The following is a 19,720-nucleotide window of genomic DNA, read 5'->3' on the forward strand; positions in this document are numbered from 1 at the left end:
TGCAAATCGCAAAGTCTAGATCATTACAGCCGCAAAGCACAATGAATGAAAAAGATGTTTGAAGCTGAAAGTTTTTCTCTAAGTGCAAAAAGAAACTGGTAGTAAACAGTAGTAAACATTTTACTTACTGTAGCACAGAAAAGACTGATATATTGAGGAGAATGGAAGAAAAACCACCCAGCTCTAATCCCTCACAGTCTGTGTACACTTAGGGAAGTGAGAGAGGAGGCTTGAGCGAGAGAAAGCATGAGAGAGAGAGAGGGAGGAAGAGTGAGAAGTGCGAGAGAGAGAGAGAGATCGCCACATCAGTAAAGCTAGAGAAAAGGAGGAGGAAAAGAGGGAGAGAGACAAAAGATTTGAGGGGAAGATAGAGAAGTGGGAGAGAGGACGGACAGAGACTCAGAGGTGGCTGTCTAACAGAGGGTACCCCCATATTAGGTTAAGAGAGAACTGGCCCATCACCACACAGCAGCAAGAAAGGAGATTTTATCAGAGAGCACACTCTAAACACACTAAGCCCGAGGAGACGCTGGTATACAAGGTTTCAATCGATCCTCCTCTGGGAGCCTGTTCAATGTGTAAACAATGTCTGACAACACTCAAATAACGTTTCTGTGTTTTGGTTGGGAACTAATACACAGAAGCTAAAAATCAACCGCTGAGGCCTCTTTGTCAAAGTCAACATCATGTTGGTCTAATCCCAAGTTTCTACTAAAGACAATTCATTCAGAGCGTGTTCAGTCAATCAAAGTTAAGGAGAGGTACTCCTGCTAAAAGACAAAGCGATGTTTATATCAAGAGATAGAGCTCTATTCATTTCATTAAAGGGACAACGAGGAGTTATTTGGTTATAAAAAAAGTCTCACGTTAATGTGGATGAATCTACGTTTCCACTTGTTAATGGCTCCATTTTCGATAAATATATAGTTTTGTCTCTATCGTTATTTTGTTATTATTAGTGGCGGCGGAAATGCTGGTTGAGCCGACCAGCGTTTCTTTACTTTCGGTTTCGTGGCGAGTTATGAGAATAACGCCGCCGAATCGCCGTTTATGGTCGAAACTACGACGGTATGTGATCGTCTTTGAACCTCTGACTCTAATTCTTGATGAATGAAAACATGAGTCTGTCTTGCGCCGGTCAAAGAATTTCACGGTGCGCGGAGGCTCATAAATGTAGTGTGAAAATGCTTCGCTTTTCCAAAACTCCTCGTTGTCCCTTTAATACAGATGGATGACTTGTGCTTCCTGGGTCAAGAAATGGTGCAGACCCAGTGGCCTCATTAAACTGTGCAGAAGATTGTGTCATTAAAAAGGTGAGCAATGTAAATTAAGTACAAATAGCACAAATAAAAGTCTCCAAAAAAAGCTTCCACACATTTCCTGTGTTGGCAGACACAGGAAAGTGCGGTGGTGTGTTTTAATATAGGAAGTAGACCACAAGACCCTTCCTACAGTGTCAAATCCATTAAAAGAAAACTGATGAAAATAGGAGATGAAAGCCCAGGAAATGGTTAGTAAGTGAACCTTGATTTGGAATTGATTACTCAAACTGTTTCCAATTCATTCACGCTTCATGCTTTGTGCCCTTCAGCCAAAACAGATGAGAGGTCCTAAAAACCAAGAAGTCTGTTAAAGGGATAGTTCACCCAAAATTCAAATTTCACTCATTATCTACTCACCCTCATGTCGACTAAGAGCTGTGAGAATTTTCAGAGTCCTCCGTGCCTTCTCTGAGTTACAGGGGGGTCCGCGCAGCAGTATTTGTCCATATAATAGTTGTCAATGGATACCAACTTTCTTCGTCCAAAAAGACACACCAAAAAAAATCCAAATACCTCCATACTGCTCGTCTGTAATGTCCCTCTTGTATTGAAGCCCCGACATGAGAAATTGTTCTGCCGGAAGAGCAGTGAACCGAGACACTGGGAGCTTCCGCTACAAACAAGCTTAGAATATAGACTTATTTAATTTTTTTCGGAACAATTTCTCATGTCAGGGCTTCAATACAAGAGGGACATTACAGACAAGCAGTATGGAGGTATTTGGATGTTTTTTGGTTTGTCTTTTTGGACGAAGAAAGTTGGTATCCATTCACAACCATTATATGGACAAATACTGCTGCACGGACCCCCCCGTAACTCAGAGAAGGCACGGAGGACTCTGAAAATTCTCCTAGCCCTTAGTCCACATGAGGGTGAGTAGATAATAAGTTAAATTTGAATTTTGGGTGAACTATCCCTTTAACTACATTCTTGTTATTCTTTTTATTCCCAAACATTCCTTTCCCTCGATGTAAAACACGAAAATATGACGGTTGTGTGAGTAAAACAAGAGTCTGCATTCTGTCTCCTAATGGCTGAAACCTAATTAGTCTGACTGAGCCCAAATCACCTTGAAGGTGTCATAATGGCCAAACAACATCCACATACCAGCTTGGCTTTTCATAGGCACAGGTGATGCTGTGGGGCCATTAAACCATATTAGAGACTGAGATACGGCCACTTGATCCTTGTTATTTGCTTTGCTCTGGTGAACGTTTCTATGCCAACCCCTAATTAAAGACCAGCGTTGCAGCTTTTCTGTTAAGCCAGATCACTTAATGGCAACCCGCAGCACTTGCAGTTTATCGCAGCAGCTCTACAATTCATTCGAGCACTGTGACATTTTTCATTTTCATCTCCTTCTATTAAGCTGTGGTGAAGCAGACCCTGACTTATGGCTTCTGTGTTTAAGGTGAGGCAAGTGAAGCGACAAACGGCAGGAATAAAATGAATTTCAGCCCAAAAATTAATTTTCCTTGAAAACAAAGGCAGAGGTCGCGTCATCTTCTCTAATCAGTAATTGCAGAGTCTGCTCACACGCAGACACACACATAATCACAACAGTCGCAGGTTTAAGTGAATACAGTATGTCCTATTGAATCTGCCTAATCAAGTGGAAATATTAATCTGTTTCATGCCCAGTTGACATCAAAGCGGTCTCCAGAACAAAGCAAACAGCTGGCCTGCCCTCTTTGCATTTCTTTGGTCAACACTCAGCTAATGAGACTGGCCTCCTGAGCTGTTAATTAGGGGTCAGATTCATCTATTATACTACATTTGTTTCATTAATCCTCTAGAAAGCACAAAGTCCCCCGTTGGATGAGAGTGAAGGCAGCGTTGTGGCACCACTGCGGCATCCTGAGAAAACACAACCTTCTTGCATTTGAAAACTTTATAATTTACTGTAATATCAGACTCGTTTTTAAATGTCTTCATAACTGTGTATCACCCCTGTTTTCTGCACTGATAAAAAGACGCTGTAGCTCAAGCCGAGTAAACACACGAGCCTCCCACAATGGCGACTGTTCCCAAGTGTACAACATCATTTGGACAGTCTGCCTTCTCAATAAAAGGGGTTAACCTATGGAACACTTTACCCACTCACCTGAAACTGGAGACTGATACAAACTCGTTTAACAGAGGATTAAAAGCATGGTTAAAAGCAAAACAACAATGCTCACATGTATAAATATGGACTTTTTCATTGTTACTATTTTTACTGTTAGGATCATGATTTCTGTTTGCTCAATCTCCTCTCGTTGATCTTGTGCTCTGTATTTTTTAGTATGCTACTATTGTGATGTTGTGTCATGCACTTGGTTTTATCTTATACTGTTGATAATATGTTCTATGCTTTTTGAATTGCCGCCTATGGACTGGTGTTGAAAATTAGCACATGTGCTAAACACACCCAAGCAAAGCATCTGGTCTGTCCACTGGAACAGTCTCAATGTATTTGTAATGTCCATATCAAATAAATAAACATAACATTGCATACAGAGTGATGTAGGTGCTTCATGTGCACATCAACATCAGCTTTCTCACTCTTTCAGTAATTTCCTTGACATGTAACAGCAGCTTATTACAAACTTATACTACTAGTTAATATTTGCAGGGATAATTCTATTAAACAGTAAATGCCCAATTTATTTGAGAAAGTATACTGCCCTCTTGTGGTTAATCATTTAACTTTAAAATTTCATTCCAAGCTTACACTGATAAAATACTGTAAAGGCTATTTTTGAAACTTATGAAGTAATTTTTTCAGGAAAATGTTCATTGTACAATCATCTAAACTGAGAGAATCTTGTTTTCTAATTCATCTTATTTTAAATGGGAAATTGGACTGCACACTCAAGCACAAGGAAAAGCTTGATGGCCATAATTCACCATTTAGAGCGGGCAATCAAACAATTGAAAAGAAAATAATTGATGGATCAATTATTTTTTTTACCTCATTCAATTAATATCACAGAGTCTGAGACGCGGGGACTGAGGAGCAGAGAGAGACACAGACTTCTAAACAGTATCAAGGTTCTGCATTTAGCTGGTCAGACGATAATGTGTTTCCAAACCTTATTAATCTCTTGATCACTTTTTAATTCAATCCAATATCATTTTCTCTATAATATAATAATAATAATAATAATAATAATAATAATAGTTACATAAATAATTACAATCTCTCACAGTTTTCAGTTGCCTTAAGTGACAGTGCGTCATAGTAACATCTGATATCCTTAATTCAAGTGCATAGAAGTGAATACTTTGTATTTACTATATGTAATCTATAATTTTTTTTTGCCCATTTAATTGACTATCCTAATTAACTAGATGCATGACTGCTCCAGCACTTTGCAACAATAACACAAGGATCGCAAGAACGATTAGTCAGATATAGTATGACAAGAGTGTGATGATGAAACTTCTCTTACAGTACTCACACACATACACACACACACACACACGCACACACACGGCATAAACACACAGTACAGGGAGCACAGTGTGCCAAGATCTTGTGATCTGTTACACGGATACATAAATCATGACTCAAGCTTCAGCAGTCGCTGCAACTCACATACCAAAAATATTTAACAGTCCAAATTCATCTGCAGCAGGAAATACAAGTCTGTCCACTAGATGGCACCAAAGCCTGAGCTTTCACACACCCACTCTCTCTCTTTACTATTATTGTCAAATGTTTATACACACACACATATATCTATTACATACATACATCTTTAAAGTCATGCTCATGAGGTTTAGAGATTACCTTTATCTCATTCAGAAATCCTGATGTGATGTTGGCATTGGAATTACATTTTAAAACTGCTACACAAAAACATTAAGTCCTGTTAAAATGATGACTTTATAACATCCTGCAAGCTCCAATGTGTATTTTTGGCTAAATCACCCGTGGGTAAGCTCTCAAAATACAAGTCAAAGCATTAGGAAGGGGAGGTGCCGCGCTATTTTTACGTCAATTGTGTTAATCTTTGAGTGCAACAATAACAGCAGCAACTCAACACTCCTTCCCTCTCATTTCATGTGTTTTGAGGCAGATACAGGCGGTACATTTCCACACTGAACACTGTTTTCTGAATCAGTTAAATGGTTTTTACGCATGCTAAAATGTGCTAACATCACTGGAGGAGTGCAGAGGCAGTATGACAAATATAGTCAGACTGTGACATGACATGAGGGTGATGAAACTGGGAGAGGTCAAACATTTAAAAAGTTTGAGAGTTAGTCACCATGACAGGAAGTTCAAATATGTGTGTGCTTGTTTATATTTGTCATGATATTTAAGTCTATGTTGTGTTTGTTAGTAAAAAGTTCCTTCATCCCATCTCATTTCTGAGACTATGGATTGATAAGACTGATCAGGAGTTCATGTTTACACAGTCTGCATTCAATGCTTGGGGTCAAAATTCTCCACTGTCTCTGTGTGCGTTCCGGGTCCTGACCCGTAGGTTAACGACCAGGGATCTGGGTCTCTGTAGGGACCGTCTCTTCTGGTTTCTGGAGCAGGGCGGTTTTCCCACACCGTCACAGGGATGCGAGAGGCCTGAGGCAAAAACACACTCACATGCAGTTTTGACACCCTTCTGTCACCCCACAAAGGCAAACACATGTAATGTCTTTCAACAAATGTGCAGCAGCCACGCACATTCCTGTGCCACAAGATTCAAGTGAACGTATAAAAACCAAGAGAGCTGAGAACGGACTCAGAGAGATGAGGTCACATCATCCATCCACTATCACTCTGAACAGCACTCCTTTCCAAAGGCACGCAAGATATTTACTGTCCAACCCCTTTTTCTGTGTAAGCAGCCATCTGACTAAACAAGAGTGTGTCTCAACACACACACACACACACAGTAATCTCTGCCTAAGCCCAAACACCCAGCTGAGTGAGAAAGTGGCCGGCTTGGCACATTCCTTTGTAGTGGCATAACACACACAGAGAACATAAGAGAGGTAGACACAAGGTTAAATGAGTGTGACATACATGGAGGGCAAGCCGTGTTTGTGTGTGTGTATGAGTGTGTATCTTCTTTGATGGTTAATTCTTATTTTAAAAAATGTTTCCCTTTTCTCTTTTTTCATTCTACTAGATTGTATTGGTTTTATAGCAGCATGTTTATTATCTGGTTGTTTGGAAATTGCTCTTTGGTAATAAAAGCTGAGAGCTCTTTAGAGAAGAGATAGAAAATTTGATAAGAGGTTTATTAGATCCATATATTTTACCAGTGTGGAACACAATCACAGATGGAAGCGGTTATCTTAACACACCGCTTGCTTTAATAAGCTGCCCATTCACCAGCCACAAGCTGGAAGATAATTAACCCCGCCACTCCCAACTTCTCTAAGTGGGTTACAATGTTTGATATGATCAGTATGCACTGTGTAACATGCCAAGTCATTGAATTAAGTAGCAAATAATATCAGAACCTTTCTCTGGTACACTCTGTACTGCCACACTGGCGCAAGTGGAGTTTGTTAAATTGATTCTTAATCTTACAACTAGGATGAATACAAAGGGAATTCACTTTTTAAATTTGTATGCCTCAGCGCTGCTCAACTCTAGCTCACCTTGCAAAAATGTACATATTGTGTTAAGCCTGTGTTCTCTTAAAGGGATAGTTCACCCAAAATTGAAATTTCACTCATTATCTACTCACCCTCATGTGGACTAAGGGCTGGGAGAAGTTTCAGACTTATTTAATTTTTTTCGGGACAATTTCGCATTTCGGGGCTTCAATACAAGACGGACATTACATACGAGCAGCATGGAGGTATTTGGATGTTTTTTGGTGTGTCTTTTTGACAGTTGGTATCCATTCACAACCATTATATGGACATGCACTGCTACGCCGAGACCCCCTGTAACTCAGAGAAGCCATGGAGGACTCTGAAACTTCTCCCAGCCCTTAGTCCACATGAGGGTGAGTAGATAATGAGTGAAATTTGAATTTTGGGTGAACTATCCCTTTAACGTTTGTCACCAAAAGTTTTTTTTCCTCAGTTCATTACAATGTATCCAATGTAGAGCTTTTCAGTAACATGCAGAATACAAACATGCACAGCAGACACACTTACATAATTGAAAGATGTGAGAAAATACTCACTCTGTCTGGAGTCTCCTACAATCCTAAATCTCACTGTTTCCCAAGTTTACACTGACTTCCAGCTGCAGCATCATTGGGGTATAAACTGTGTGGACTTTTAAGTTGTTCTCCTGTTTTATGTTGAAATACGTACTTTGTGTGTCCACTGTTTGTTTTACTTCCCCTCTTTGATCAGTTTCCCACTACAGTATTGTGATACAGTAACTCTGATGGAGTTCACCTGTATGCTGTGATCCTGGTCTCCCTCATGTATTAAGTTGTCTTTGTTTACCCACTGTCTCCTTGTGCTTTCGTTTTGTATTTTGCCTGCATTTTAGGGCTGGGACGATATGCTTTTCTCCGGATTCGATTCTTCTACGATTTTTTGGAATGGCGATTCGATTTAAATTGCGATTCTACGATATTGCAGATTCTCTCGATTTTTAGTCTGCATTTTTAACATTTATCTGCACACAAATACTGTAGGACCCTATAAATTAACATACTCCATTATAAAGTGAACTTCAAAACCTGTACTCTCTGTATGTAAAAAAGGCTAACAAATGCACATTGCACAATATTTAATTTTTTTTTTTTTTTTTAATCGTCAAAAAAGATATTGCGATATTTATGTGAATCAATTTTTTCTCCCACCCCTACTGCATTTTGGATCTTATACACTGTTTCACTTCTGTTCTAAGTCTCCTCTTCATCTATTCCCTTTTGTGTCTATTAACTTCCAATAGCTTAATATTGCAGTTGTGATTTAATTTACCTCATTACCTTTTCAGCTGCTCAGCCCTAATCAGTATACAGCTGTATTTATTCATGCACATGAATTCCAGCATCTTATTGTAGCCCATCTGGTTTCAGAGCAAATACACACTTGAAAACGGACTGATAACCCTCTCAAAGAAGTGAACCAATGTATTTACTGAAGCAATTACCTGGAAACCTATCAATTCAACCTCACCTCATGGCAACGTCTGGCATGGAATGGACGGTGACCGGATATTTGCTGGACATTTTATCGACCTAAGAAACAAGCACTAATTGGTAAGAAAGATGTGACTATGTTTGCAAGACTTATTACCTGAGGTCATAAATAACTGGTCTTTAAACATATTGACTAATTTTACAGGCATGGGAATTATAAAGGGCTAGAGGGAACATACCATTCAGCAGAGCAAACAAGAGTGAGTTTAACAAGTTTCCTTACAGCACAGGCTGTAATTTAATTTTAGGGTTTTGTTGGGACTAGCCCCAAAGATACACACAATCAATATAACACCACAAGTCATACTGACACAAGCCACAGCTATAAGGATTGTTCTCAGATTTGTTCCAGAAAATGAAAAAAAGTATAGTAAGTATTTTACATCATGTTTTAACTTAATCTTCACAGACTTGGTTTAGGACAAAATTCAATTTTGCCTACAGCTACAGAGAAAGAAAACTCGCTTACTTTGAAATTTTGGTGGCCAATATTCTCCTGTAATCAGCTGCAACAGCTGTCTGAGATTCATTTTCAGTCTGAACTGAGTTAAACACACCAACAACGTCAGTAGAAACTGTCTCCATCACTTCAACATCAAGCAAGCAAACAGCAAGCTAATATTTGTGTTTTTTCAAGCTAAAAGGAAAAATGAAAAGAGGAAGAGAAATGTTGGGTGTTGGTACTGTATGTGCATGGCAGAGCAACAACATAGCAGCGTGAACAGGGAACACAGTGAAGTGTGCATGTGTGTGTCTGTGTGTGAGACAGAGCAGTGTTGTGACCAGGAACTGATAACCTATCTTTCCCTCTGTTAATCCACCACAAAGGAAGTGATGTATTCAGTCGGGATTGATGTTTTTGTGAATCAAATCTGCACACTACCCATTTCTGGTAAACTGTGTTGTTGCACTGATCTCCACCTACTGTACAGAAAACAAAACAGTAGGAGGTCAGAGTCATTCAAAGTTATGTCATCCGGTGCAGCAGAAATAACCTCCCATATGATTAATAATCCATATGAAAATCCCTTTTCTATGAAAAAATTACTAAGTGTGTTATTAATGAAGTTAGGGAAGAATTGCAAAAGAAACCAACATGCTTCACTGCTCAACGGAAACTAGGAGGCCCAAAGAGTAGGATGCAAGAGATCAAGTGATAATAACCATGTGGTCACTGAATGTTGGGAAATGTTACCCAGTTTAGTCAGTTTTGTCTCCTATTACAACATGGAAACATTTTTCACTAAACAAAAATGGGAGAAAAAGATACTTTCCAGATCAATGTTGAAATAGCTACAATCAATAAATACAACATGAGGCTATAAGATATCATTAAATTCTCTGTTGAGCAGCACTGGGGATCATAAAAACACACTCAAATGGGATTTCTTTTCTGAGTGGTAAAAATACTTTTGGAACAAGTGGCTTTTCTGGGGTTGCCAAATCTAATAATGTGGTGTTTATTTACAGCTAACGTCCTCTGTACTGCCACAGTTGGGTTGAAGGCGCTTTTGTCATTAATGCAGTGATAGCAGTGCTTCAGAGTCAGCAGAGGACATTTCTGTTTCACTTTCTCAGCTCAGTTATTCCTGGATTTCAACTCACAACATCCTGGACTATAAGTCCAAAAATGACAAGAAATGTCAAAGCTCAGAGGGAAGAATGTCTTCTATTCCCTGAGGAGTGGTTCTTCCTCACTAATAGAAGGATAACATATTTACAAGCAAACATGTCTGAGCCCCACACCCACTCAGCTCTAACTGCTCGTCTAAAAAGGTATTTAAGTGTGTGTGTGAGTGTTAGTGTATGTCAATGTGTAACACACTGTGCATGGTCACTTACCACTTACACCACTTTGAGTTAAATGAAAGGAACCAGCAGGGCTCTAATTGGTAGACTAGACTCCACTAAGGCGAGCAATAAAAAGCTTCTGGTTTAGGAGGCTATTGAACACCTATGACCTCTGTGTGTGTTTGTGTGTGTGCATACTTGCGTGCATGCGTACGTGCGTGTTTGTGTGTCATCATGCTTAAACCTGTTCAAAGTTACAAAACTTCCCCATTCTATATTTGACTTCCTTGACACCACTAAGATGCATTGCTTTAACTGCAAAAGCCAGATCAGCATCCCTGTGACACATGGTTCGAGTCACCAATAGTATTAAGGTGGTGCAAAGACACAGAGAATAATAGGAACAGTCTGACATTGAGCTCACATTGGTTTCAAGTATTGACTCATATGGTTACGTGTTTATAGTTGCCAAACCAACTACATGCTCCCACTGCAGAGCCCAGATGTGCTGTCCTGATAATCATAATAGTGTTCCTTTTCTGTTACATGTAAGACATAACTTGAGGGCTTTGTCTTGGTTTAAATGTTTCTTTTTGTTTCCTCTCTCCCTCTCCCTCTATTCTCTCTCAAACAGTCCATTCCTGATGCCCCCCTCCTCTCCATCCTTGTTTTCACTTTTCTTCCATGGTAGATTTTCTTCTTTTTCCACTGTTAAAATCTCATTTTCTCCTTTTTTCTCTACTAGCATGTTACCCCTCCCTTACTCTCTCTCTCTGCCACTGTTGCCCCTGCTCCAGTCCCTCCTTCATATAATCCTGTGTTTTTTGGCTTGCTTCATTAGTTGTAGCAATAAACACACAGGGCCACAGGATACCTCCAGAAAACTCCTCGACACGATTACTGCAGAGTCAGGCTGGCATGCCACATATAGGGGGCCCTGTGTACCATAAAGTGTGACTGTGTGCACGTAAAACACAGAGGGGAGTAGAGACGGGACCAAACAGTGTGGTCATGTGTGCGTCTTTGTGTGTGTAAAACTGCAACTACAACTACTAAACTAAAGCTTTGGTCATTTCACAGTAGGTATGAATGAACTCATTCAAACAGACTTGTAAGTATACTAAAATTATGTGCATGTTTACATTTACAATTGTGTATTGTGTGAACAATTGTGCAATCCCTCACAATGTTTGTTCACTAACTATATGATGTGTGTAAAACAAATGTATATGATGTGTGTGACTGCATGGCTCCCGTTGTTTGGGATGTTCCTCTTTTTTTATAGGTTTTTTTTTATGATCCTGATGACAACCCTGCTGCATCCCTGCTTATTCACTGCAGCCCGGCGTGTTTTCAGAGTTTCTGCGGTGACCCCTTACAGGAGCAGTTCACAGGGTGTTTTGACAAGGGAAGTGCTGGCAACTCCCCCATTTTCAATAGGCTCATTATTAAAGCTGCTCTGCCTGGACTTAACTCAGCCTGGATTTCTACAACCACCAAGGACTCATAAAAAAACATTTTGGCAAAGTCAGAAGCCACACTGCAGCATGCACATGGGTATACGTTTGTGTGTGTGTGTGTGTGTGTGTGTGTGTGTGTGTGTGTGTGTGTGTGTGTGTGTGTGTGTGTGTGTGTGTGTGTGTGTGTGTGTGTGGCGTGAGCGTAAACCCCCTCCCTCCTCCCCCATACATACATGAGAAACACTAGACAGAACTTAGCTCTGTTGTGGCTGTACATGAACCCACAAAAACAACCCCCATACATATCTATGCATATTATTCACACACATGTCTGACTCCCGTCATAAAATACAATTCATAAAAAATGTCATGTGCACACACAGTCATTCCCCTCTGTCAGTACCAGCAGGGACCTGGATTTGAATTACGGCACATTGGAGAGATGAATTTGGAGACATATTGTTTGATAAATGACAAATGATAGCTATTATTATTATCAATACATTTTCTGATGCAATTCTCTATTCTATGCAGCCAAAACTCAATATGTGGTTTACTCCAACAAAATGGAGTTGACAACAGGCTGCTGTCTGTGTATACATAGCGACTGAATGTACCATCATTGCACAAAGCAGGAAAATAAAACTGAAATACAATATGCTGTGTGAGACTGAATCCAATCAAGATGGTCTTGTGTAATTCAGTGGTTGTTATGTGTCTCCAGGACATTAGGTTTCACTCTCCATGTGTTTTGAGTTTTTACAGGAAGAAGTGGGATAAGTGTGCATCCTGTGTGATGCTGCGGATTGCAGAGTTCTCACAGATTCTCAATGTTTGCACCTCAAGGACAGCAAAGCACAACTTAGGACAGATTGCTGGTGAACGGGAATGTGTTGAGACGAACGTCTACTGAAAGACAGACGTGTATTGCATATATTCTCTGAAATGCGCCTGCCACAGTTGCTCGAGCCAAACAGCTCCTGTGAGAGGGTTTTGGTGTTTGTAAAACACTCTCTTTCTTGCTTGGAAACTGGATAATAACACAGCAAAGAACTGGGTCTCTCTCCGTCTCTTTCCCTTCGTCCTCCATCTCTCTAACTTTCTCACTCTGTCTTGCTCATTCAGTCTCTCTCCAGTTTCCATGGCTTTAACTTTAATGCAGATGCCAACTCTGCTTAGTCCATCTACAAATGCACGTGCACACACACACACACACACAAAGACACACAGAGGGCTCAGTCATTCAGTCTGTCAAGTAGTATTGAGAGCAGAACTAACAGAGAATAAATCATTTTTCCACAGCACGGTCCCTAACCTGAACAAAGAGCCAGTGTGTATGTGTTTTAGGATGAGATGTGTGTGTGTGTGTGTGTGTGTGTGTGTGTGTGTGTGTGTGTGTGTGTGTGTGTGTGTGTGTGTGTGTGTGTGTGTGTGTACACATCCACCTATTAACGTACTCCTTGAACAAATTATTCATCTGCCATGCATAACAGGCCTAACATTTCAATGCAAACAGTAGAAAGCACAAACCAAGAACAACTTTTCTCTGCTGAAGCAAGAGTCAGACAAATTAGTTAAATGTGACTTTTTCTCATGGCAGAGACTTTAGAAAATAAACTGAAATACAAACCCAGTGTGTGCTCATGTGGGGAAATTACACATCATTTTAAAGCACCAACAGAATATGGACATTATAGACTGGAGCAAAACATCAGCGATGTTCACCAACTTGAAGAGAACTTCCAGCTGCATCAGACTGTTAGTAATATCATTAAAGGCAAGGCAAGGCAAGGCAAGGCAATTTTATTTGTATAGCCCGTTTTAACAAACAGTTTGTCTCAAAGGGCTTTACATGGCATCGTAACAACATCCTCTGTCCTTAGACCCTCACATCGACTGAGGAAAAACTCCATAGAAAACCCTTTTAACAGGGAAAAATCGGAGAAACCTCAGGGTGAGCAACAGAGGAGGGATCCCTCACCCAGGACGGACAGACATGCAATAGATGCTGTTACAGACAAGTAACCATTATTATCCCTTACTATAGGATCATTATGGAAAACATATCTGATGGTGCTGATTACGAGTAGACTTTAAATGTTTGACTTTTTGTGATGCACTGGAACATTTTTTTTCCCATTATAGGAGCATGTTAACAGTAGGCTGTTGGTCTAAAAGACAGACTAGCCAAGACCTGAGAGGTGCACTGCATTTCTACTCGGAAGTTGGAAATGCCTCTTTTATGCGCTTAAAGGGATAGTTCAACATTTTGGCAAATTGGCCCATTGCCATAATCGCTATAGTCATAGCAGTAGGTTCATTACCTTTAATTGTAGGTGTAAGCTATTTTCAGTACGGCGGAGCGCAGCAGCTGGCTGCTCAGAGCTACGCTATGGAGGCTAACGGAATTTCTTGGTTTCCCTCATTAAACTCATCAAATTCAACATCCCAAAACTCCACAGCGCTTTTGTAGACAAGTTGTGACCTGCACAACCACCACGCTATGAGATAATGACGGAACAATACGAGGTAAATTCATACAAAACCGCTGATGCGCGTTGCGTTCAGGGACAGTTTTTCAGCAAGCAGTCTCCGTATTTACCCTGTATTTACCTCGAAAACGGCTCCGTTTCGTATCGTTCCGTCATTATCTCATAGCGTGATGGTTGTGATGGTAGTTGTGCAGGTCACAACTTGTCTACAAAAGCGCTGTGGAGTTTTGGGATGTTGAATTTGATGAGTTTAATGAGGGAAACCAAGAAATTCCGTTAGCCTCCATAGCGTAGCTCTGAGCAGCCAGCTGCTGCGCTCCGCCGTACTGAAAATAGCTTACACCTACAGTTAAAGGTAATGAACCTACTGCTATGACTATAGCGATTATGGCAATGGGCCAATTTGCCAAAATGTTGAACTATCCCTTTAAAACTTTGTCTTATGAACACTTTGTGTTTTCACTCTCTTACCTGCTGTAGCTTAACGCCAACGAAGCGTAGCATGCCCCTGCAGACTCTGGCTTCTTCTCCTACACCATCCATTAAAGTTGGCCAAATATCCTTCTTGCTGGGTTGCCAGATCCTGTGGTTAACAACCACCTCCCACACGTCTTCTGAGATGCGTCCTGATGGCAGCGTCCTGACAATTGCTCTGGTTCCAGTACACACTGACTTGGTGACCTTATGGAAGGAAGGAAAGTATGAGCATGCCTCATTAGTTTGAGGAATATCATGAGTGAAGGAGTTTGTATGTTCTCACTGTAGCTATGTGGGTGCTCTCCAGGTCCAGCTTCCTCTCACAACCCAAACACATGCATTTTTAAGATAATTGGCTCTAAAATGCTCGTAGGTGTCAATGTGAATGTGGCTGGTTATGTCACACCTGTAATAGACTAGTGACCGGTCCAAGGTGTACGCTGCCCTCGCTCAGTGTCAGCTGGGACCAGGGCCAGCCTCCCCCACCATATATTAAGGATAATTGGTGTAGCTAATGAATGGGTGGATGGGTTACAAAAAATCCTGTCAAGATTGTTTCCATAGTGACACAGAGGGGAAAAAACACTAAACACTAAAAACAACATCTGGAACCAATTGAAATACCAACAACCTAATTACCTTCTGATTATTTTTGAAGAAGCGCCTCACGAGGACAGTGGAGCGTTCCTTACGGTTCCTAACAAACTCTGAGTTATCCAAGGCGCCCTCGCCCTCTCCCTCAGCCTCATCGCTGCTGCTGCTGCCCCCGCTGTAGCTCCTGCTCACTGCTGAGAGCGACCTCCCACCATGCCCATAGGCTGTTGTCATGGTGTCGAGAGATGTCCGTCGTAGGAATAGTTTATCCAGGGAGCATTTGTTGACCCGGGGCCTTCTATTGAGCCTTTCTAAACTTGAGTAGCCATCTCTGAGATGATGCTGATGGCCGATGTGTCCATTCTGGCGATGCTGATTGTGGTTAGTAAGAGGGGAACTGCAGGGAGATGACAGCGCAGAGCTGGGTTCACTGGACGGGCTGCTGTGTGATGAGTGGCAAAGTGATGCCTAGAAGTAGAAAACACAGTCATATTGATGTTTCAAATGGACTGTGTAACAAGGCAGGGCTTCAGACTTACATTTTTTACTATAGGAGCACAGTGGCCATTTACTTAAATATTTAGGGGCACACTGTCAATCGATGGCGAAGCAAATATTCACATTTCCTTTAATATACATGATGATCCTCACACACATTGGATGTAATCACAGGTACCAGATTCTTTAAGTCACCCCATCCACGTTTCAACAGGGTTAAAAACAAAACAGCAAATTCACTGATTGCACATGAGCACGTAGATGAAAAATTAACTTGTACTCTCTTAAAGGGATAGTTCACCCAAAATTGAAATTTCACTCATTATCTACTCACCCTCATGTGGACTAAGGGCTGGGAGAAGTTTCAGAGTCCTCCGTGGCTTCTCTGAGTTACAGGGGGTCTCAGCGTAGCAGTGCATGTCCATATAACGGTTGCAAATGGATACCAACTGTCTTCGTAACAAAAAGACACACCAAAAAACATCCAAATACCTCCATGCTGCTCGTATGTAATGTCCGTCTTGTATTGAAATTGTCCCGAAAAAAATTAAATAAGTCTATATTTCAAGCTTGTTTTGTAGCGGAAGCTTCTTGAAGCTCCTCTTCCCGAAGCTTCCGCTACAAACAAGCTTGAAATATAGACTTATTTAATTTTTTTCGGGACAATTTCGCATTTCGGGGCTTCAATACAAGACGGACATTACATACGAGCAGCATGGAGGTATTTGGATGTTTTTTGGTCTGTCTTTTTGTTACGAAGACAGTTGGTATCCATTTGCAACCGTTATATGGACATGCACTGCTACGCCGAGACCCCCTGTAACTCAGAGAAGCCACGGAGGACTCCGAAACTTCTCCCAGCCCTTAGTCCACATGAGGGTGAGTAGATAATGAGTGAAATTTCAATTTTGGGTGAACTATCCTTTTAAATTTTAGAGGCAAAACGCCCCCATTTAGAGGCAGTCTGGAGCCCTGTAAGGTACAAAATTTATAGAGTAAACATTGCATTTGTTTTGCACTTGTCACATAGAACAGTCAGCCTTGATGGAGCAGCTGAAACTGCAGATAACCTGGGTCAGCACCGTCTTCCTTTATTACCTTGTGGGAAGCCAACATAGACACAGGCAGGCTGCTGCGGCGGATGTGTCGATGGATGCGCCTGGAGGGGCTGGAGCTGAGACAGGGACTGTGAGCAGGGCTGGAGTTGGGGCTGGGGCTGGATCTGAGGCTGTGGCAAGAGGAACTGTTTGGACTCATGTAAAGGCTAGACAGGGTGCAGGAACAGCAGGTGCTGCCAGTTCTGTTTCTGCCTGCATCCACACCTTCTCCAGGGGAGTCCAGCTGGCAATGAGATCCCTCTGAACCTTTCCCAGCTAGAGGAGCAACTGTTTTAGTTATTCCTTCAAGTCGCCTGCCAGCCGACATCTCTGGACAAAGTTTCTCTTCGTTTCTCGAGAGTTTCGAGCTGCAATCCAAACACCCATATTCCTCGTCCAAAATAGTCCCTTTCCCACTGTCACACGACAACTTCCTATACAGGAGGAGGGAAGGGCTGCTCTTCTGCTTTGACTGCAGCAATTGGTCAGAGTATCGCCGTATTTCCTGGCTGTTATTTGCATGTCTGGCTTCTCTGCTGGTTCTTTTCCCAGTGGACGGAGGAGAAGCACACTGAGCCAGGAGCACGGCCCCAACCTCTGTCTGATTTTCCTCACTGGCCATCGTGTCACACCGGAGCCTCCTGTTTCGTTCCTTGTTTTGCTGCAGCTTTGAAACAAAGGAACATTTTAATGTTGAGGACATGTGAAGCAGGAGAAATCTGACAGCATTTGGAAAAGTTATTTACACTGGAGAAGTAACTGGTTCTGTTTCAGTTAGCACCTCCATCAAGGAAAAAGGAGGAAATTACCTCCCAGAAAATGTATAAGCGACTTTGTTTATGTTTGCACTTACTGTGTGGGGGGAAAAACATTGTATATGATGTGAATATATACTATACATTGTACATCTTTCAATAAAAAGTTGTTTACAAAAAAAAGGAAAGACTTTAGACCTTTCATATTGTGTAAGGTGCTTAAGACTAATGCTTTCTCTGAGTGAGTATGTTCACTGCGCTTCCCATACAATCAGAAAACTATATTTTTTTAGCTCATCTGCAATGGAGCAACACCTTTCTTTTTTAAGACAAATTAGTTTGCATCTTACTTAAGCAGTTTCAGTTATTCATCATCCATTGTCACTCACCAGCAACTATTTATATCTGACAGTTAATATCACTTACTTATACAGTCAGAAGAATCCACGTCATGCTAGACAACACTCCCAAGCTTCCTTTTCAATTTCAGTGTGCCATCATGGACATCCAGGGAGCAAATCACAACTGGCAGTGACCTCTTGAGTGGCCGAGACAGCTCGTCCATACAGAGTGTGCTCTGTCTGTGTGTGTGTGTTGTGGAAACAGAAGCTTGTGCAGCTGTACAAACCAGCAGATAGAGAACCCACGGAGGTGACCCTGGAGAACTGAGGAATTTCCTTGATAGCACGGTCACAGCTTACATGGCCGTGTGTGTGCCGCCTGTGGACTAGCTCTGATTGGTCCTGACTTGCATCCGTGGCTTAGTTATCCACTTGCAGGCCCTGGGAGAGACAGACAGACAGAACACAGACACACCACTCATTATTCTCCTGGTTTTCATGACTAACTTCCGATTTTATTCACAGTAAACTAAACACTGAACTTTCATATCGCCAAGGCACATTCAAAGAGGACAGACCGAGACAGCTTGAAAGTTCAAGACTAAGTAAAGCAAATGCATTTTTCTGTGCTCTTCTTTCATCACAGTAGCTTTCTTATCTGTAACTATTCAACTGAATCACTTCGCAGTGTATGAGCCATTGTGAGTGAAACAACTGAAACAACAAATCCTCAATCTGAGTGGGAAGGGAAGACAGAGGGAAGGAACAACAATAATTTCACAGCATTTTAAACTCATCATAACCTCAACATTTTCCATGGTAATAAGAATAAAAGTATATAAACCGCATTTACCGCCATTTCCTTAGATGATGAATGTGGCCCAAGATATGTTATGTGCTTGGTATAGTTACGTAAGAGTTTTCATCGACTTGGAGAAATACTATGGACACATTTCATCACCTCACAGCCAATACAGTCTTTTATGTGTCTAGAAACCCCCGCTGTTCCCACATTTATCTAACGTCATCACAGGCTTACATTTTCTGGATGATAAACAAAATTGTGTTGAATTGGTGTTATGCAACCAGTATTTTGAAATGGCAATCTCAAAACTGGGGCAGCAGCCTTGTAGTTTAGGGGTTAAGGCGCTAACCATGGACTGAAGTGTCCTTGATTCACATCTGACCTGGGGACCTTAGATGGAAATCATCCCCCAACTCCTTCTCTCCCCTTGTTTCCTGTCGCGTCTTCACTGTGCTCTATCATAAAGCGCCTCCAAAATACTTGGAAAACAAACCTTTGATTAAAATAAGACACATTATGGATTCCAGAGGCAGTGTTATTAGTGGTAAATGTAACAGCATGGTTCAAGTTTGCAGTCCTTGTGAATACATACATTATTCAAAAATTAAAATAAAAACAAAGTTGGCCCCCCTCAGCTTCCCTCCTGCTCCAACACAAACACTTGTTAAGGTATTTGATTACCATTATCACAAGCAGCTTTTTTTTTTTTTTTTGATGCTGTCCAGGAGCCATGAAACCCAAGACTCATCTTTAATGAGAGCACAGACTGTTTTAAAGAAGCCAGTTATGGGAGAATGCCAGTTGGAAAAGAGGGACGCTAATGATGCCCTGAAACTGAACAGTCCATTTTCAGTAGCTGGCTTTCATCACACTCAGTCCACAATAAATAAGAGATGATGTCTCTTACCCAATATGTCAGAATAACCAGATTTAATTTGGAATATTCTGTCCGTATCAATCTAGTACACCGGTAGGCAAA

The 19,720-nt window shown here is 41.2% G+C and overlaps 1 protein-coding gene across 7 annotated transcripts in view; it reads right to left on the reverse strand.

Annotated features, from left to right (window-relative positions):
* The window catches only part of plce1 (phospholipase C, epsilon 1), an 86,459-nt gene that overhangs the window by 57,728 nt on the left and 9,011 nt on the right, over nt 1-19,720 (reverse strand). For all 7 annotated transcript variants that reach the window (XM_085762353.1, XM_085762350.1, XM_085762348.1 and 4 more), the window contains 4 exons: nt 18,022-18,377; nt 16,842-17,507; nt 15,291-15,713; nt 14,646-14,855 (listed from right to left, as the gene is read on the reverse strand). In XM_085762353.1, the coding sequence (XP_085618479.1) occupies nt 14,646-14,855; nt 15,291-15,713; nt 16,842-17,462 (1,254 nt within the window). In that variant the 5' untranslated portion in view covers nt 17,463-17,507; nt 18,022-18,377. Of the gene's footprint in view, nt 1-14,645; nt 14,856-15,290; nt 15,714-16,841; nt 17,508-18,021; nt 18,378-19,720 lie in introns of those variants that run through there.

This window comes from Trachurus japonicus, chromosome 19 (assembly GCF_045865225.1).
Source record: "Trachurus japonicus isolate A0001 chromosome 19, Traja_1.0".
Taxonomy (NCBI): Eukaryota; Metazoa; Chordata; class Actinopteri; order Carangiformes; family Carangidae; genus Trachurus; species Trachurus japonicus.